This window comes from Bison bison, unplaced genomic scaffold (assembly GCF_000754665.1).
Source record: "Bison bison bison isolate TAMUID 2011002044 unplaced genomic scaffold, Bison_UMD1.0 scf7180017864261, whole genome shotgun sequence".
Lineage (NCBI taxonomy): Eukaryota > Metazoa > Chordata > Mammalia > Artiodactyla > Bovidae > Bison > Bison bison.
Window position 1 is genome coordinate 19,537 of NW_011494833.1, and position 4,141 is coordinate 23,677.

General features: G+C 51.1%; 1 protein-coding gene across 1 annotated transcript in view; it reads right to left on the minus strand.

The window, feature by feature from the left end:
- Nucleotides 1-3,294: 3,294 nt before the first annotated feature.
- Nucleotides 3,295-4,141, minus strand: part of LOC104994591 (liprin-alpha-1-like) — a 35,103-nt gene continuing 34,256 nt past the window's right edge. The window contains 1 exon segment of the mRNA XM_010848220.1: nucleotides 3,295-3,497. Within this exon segment, the coding sequence (XP_010846522.1) occupies nucleotides 3,295-3,497 (203 nt within the window).

Genomic DNA, 4,141 nt, shown 5'->3' on the forward strand with positions numbered 1-4,141 from the left:
ATAAACAAGTGGGAGAGGAGTTGGTAGTGGGCCGGCAGGCCCCTTGCTTTATTGTAGGAGGGAGCCAAGGTGGGGGTGACCCCCTGAGTAGGAACTAGGCTTTGGATGAGCCGCCTCCTCGCCTGGCACTGGGTCATGCGTCAGTCATCTGTCCTGTGTCCTCAGTGTCCACAGAGAGGTCCGTGACCACTCTCCATTCTGCCGAGGGAGCCTGGTGCCTTCCTCTAAGGGTCGGGCCTCGGTGACTAGAGCTGCACGGGGCCGCTCAGAGTTCGGGGTATAAATATTTTTAGCTTCCTGGACATCACAGGGTCTCGGTTGGCTCCTGAACTAGCTGTAGTGTCTTGACACAAAGTTAGGCATCGATTTTCTGTAAATGAACACATGTTCAGAAACATCTGTATGTTCCAGAAAGCTTTATTTACAAAGAATCTCGGTGCTGGATGTGGGCATGGGCCATGGCTTGCTGACTACACAGCGCAAAGCTCGGGGTGGACTGCTCAGTCAGAATGTGGCCTTGGGAAGTCACCAGACCCACTTCCCTGACTGGGGGATGATGAGGCGGTGGCAGGCCCCACTGCACACCTGGACGGGCTGGATGTGTGGCAGGTGTTGACACTGAATGTGGGGTGTGCCTGAAGCATGGCATCTGTGTTCCAGTTTGTGCCCTGATTCCTGGGTCACATGCTTTGACAGTGTCCCACCTGAAGAGGGTGATCACTGCCAGCAGTCTTCCTGGAAGTGGGCTTAGGAGCCGTTGGCAGGCTGCTGGCTCTGTGGTTCTGGTTGGGGGCTGGCCTCCTGTTTCTTCATGCTCAGGCACCTCAGAAGGCCCTCTATGGCTGGGGTTCTTGGGAGACTTCTGGGGAGCCTGGTGTGGAGAGGGTTCAGGAACACCTGACTGGGGGCCCTGGTGTTGCGATGCCCCCTGGAGTTACCTCCCTCTGGGCCAGCTTCCACGTTGAGTGATTTTGTTTGCATCACCCACACTGAGCAGAAGTGCAGGCTGCCTCAGGGTGGGGCATCGGGTCTAGTGTGGCAATGCTGGTGGGCGTCTGATGCTTCACTTTGCCCCTGTTCCAGTCAGCTGTCGGCCATGAACACCAGTCAAAGCTTTCCAAGCACTGCTTGCAGGTTGACTCCATCTGGGGGTTTGGAGGCAAGTTTGGCGTCCAGGTGGACAGGTGAGTGAAATAGGTGAGTGAAGCGTTGTGAGCAGACAAGAATCGGGGTAGTGGTTTCCCCTTGGGGGTCAGGAAGGGGGCTCCTGGGTGCTGGCCGCGTGCAAGTGCTTCATTACCAAAAAGGCATCCTGTGTGCCTGTCTCTGGCACGTGTGTGAAGCTCCCACGAGATGGTCTGAAGACATCAGGAGAGGGCAGTGCTGGAACCCACCCCTGCTTCAATCTACCTCGGCATTCTCACCAACCACGTAATCCCACCATGGAATTATCCATGACATGGCTTCTGTCTACACGGGGTATCCTGTGTTGAGCTTGCCGCCAAACCCTACACAAGGGTGAGAGTCCAACAGCAGGGTGGTTAGGACAGATGTCAGGCAGCTTCCGGGGTCTTCTCCTGCAGAGGTCCATAGAAGAGCCTTGGTCAGAGACCTGCTTCTCAGGTACAACACCAGTCTCAGAAACCAAAACTCACTCTTTATCAAGCAAAGAGTTGGCATACGTTTTAAGTAGGGTATCCAGTAAACTAAGACATCTGTGCCAGTGGGATCTTAGAGCAGAGAAAACTGTGCCAGAACCTTGAGTCCATGAAAGAGAACAAGTTGACATGGATGAACTCACCACCCAGAGCCACCATAAGAAGTATATTAGTTAGCTTGCACTGTGTAACAAACAACCTCAGAACCTAGTGGCTTAAAATAACGTGTATTTATTATCTCAGGTTCTTTCGGTGGGGTCAGAAATTCAGAAATGGCTTAGCTGTGTGATTCTGGCTTGGGAGTCCCTCGTGAGGTTATTGTCAAGATGTCATGTAGGGCTGCAGGTTTCTGAAGGTGGTTCTGGGGCTGGAAGATCAGCCTGCAAGATGGCACACTCACACGGCTGTTGGCGGAGCCTCAGCTCCTCCCCACACGGACCTCTCCTCAGGCTGCTTAAGTGTCTTCACAACATGGCAGCTGGCTTTGCCCAGGGCAGGAAGTCCGAGAGAGAGTGAGGAAGAGTCTGAAATGTCTCTGACGGCCCTCTTTTCAGTAGTTACATGCTGTCATTTCTACCTTATTCTATTCATTAGAAGCGAGTCACTAAGCTCGGTCCATACTCAAGGGGAGGGAGATTGGGTTCCCTTCTGAGCAGAGGAACACCCCAAAACTTGAGGACATAATTTAAAACTACCACAGCAAAACCCCAGGGACAGCAGTATTCTGGGAGCTTCTTTCGACTTAGACTTTGTGACGGACTATGGGACGGTATCAACTGTCGCTAGCCCCCCTCTCTCCTCCCCACTCAGAAAGTGGCCTCAGCTGGCTGTGTCTATGGGGCCTAAGACCTCTGGGTGTCAGCCACTGTGTCCTCACTCTGGAGATCACACTCATTCTCCTCTAAGCATCGCACACCTGGAACCCAGCATGCTGGGCAACCCAGGGAGCACACCCCATCCTCCCCCACAAATTGGCTCCAGCACCAGTTTTTAAATATTTATTTATTTGGCCACGCTGGGTCTTAGCACCAGTTTTAAAATATTTACTAATTTGGCCACGCTGGGTCTTAGCACCAGTTTTTAAATAGTTACTTATTTGGCCACGCTGGGTCTTAGCACCAGTTTTTAAATAGTTACTAATTTGGCCACTTGGGTCTTAGCACCAGTTTTTAAATAGTTACTTATTTGGCCACGCTGGGTCTCAGCTGCATTGCGCTGGATCTTTTAGTTGCAGCACGTGGGATCTTTAGTCGTGGCACGTGGAATCTAATTCCCTGAGCAGGGATCAAACCCAGGCCCTTTGCATTGGGAGCATGGGGTCTTAGCCACTGGAGCATCAGGGAAATCCCAGTAGCATCATTTTTTGAAGCAATAAGACAAAATGAGCCTTCGATTTTATAAAGTCTCAGCCAATTCTGATAAAGAGTGCCTGGTCACATTTGCTGAGTTTTGGGCAACTCGGCAGCATGTCAAAAAATTGGGCCCAATCACACGTACAGACTCATTCTCTGATTTCCAGGACACAACAGTAAACATCAGTTCATGTTCAACAGGCCAAAGGAGAACAGCCATTGTGTGGTTATCTACTGTTGCACAGTGAACCACCCAGAACTTAGTGGCTGCAAACAGCCACCCATTATCTCTCATCAGGCTGTGGGTCGGGGGGCTGATTGGGGCCTGATGTGTGGTCGATCTCCAGTGGGGACACTCCTGCATCCACAGTCAGCTGGTGGGTTAGCTGAGGTTGGCTGCTCAAGGGTAGCCATGGTTCATGATGGACAAGCTGGCTGTTGGCAGGGATAATGATGGGAGTCTTGTCCTCCAGCAGGCTGGCCTGGGCTAGTTCACAGGGAAGTGGCCAGAGAGCAATGCTCTCAAGGCCCTGGAAGCTTGTCACTTTGCCTCTTTCTGTTGGCCAAGCCAAGTCACAAGGCCAGCCCAGAAGCTGTAGAAATATGCCATGCCTCTTTACAGGAAATGTTGCAAAGTAATGTGGCAAAGGGGGCAGTTACAGGCCAGGGCAGGAGAATCATGGCCTCCTACAATCCACTCCATGTGTGGTCTTCTTGACTTGATGCTGAAGAAGAGACTGGATAGAATGCAACATCTTCCCGCTGTTGTTATTGTTGTTCTGTTGCTAAGTTGTGTCTTACTCTTTGCAACCCCATGAACTGCAGCACCCCAGGCTTCCCTGTCCTTTAGTATCTCCTGGAGTTTGCTCAAACTCATGTCCATTGAGTCTGTGATGCAACCTGACCATCTCATCCTCTGTCTCCCACTTCACTGGATAGAACTGAACATCTTCCTGCTAAAAACTCTTTAAAAGCAAAAAAGACAGCTTTGAAACAGAGTTAGAAACATCTATTTCAAGCCAAGGGCCAAACATCGCACTGAATAGTGATGTGTTACAAGTGGTCTCATTAAAGTCAGGGACAAGTCAAGGATGTTGTGATCACCTCTGCTAATTATCAATGCTCTGAAAG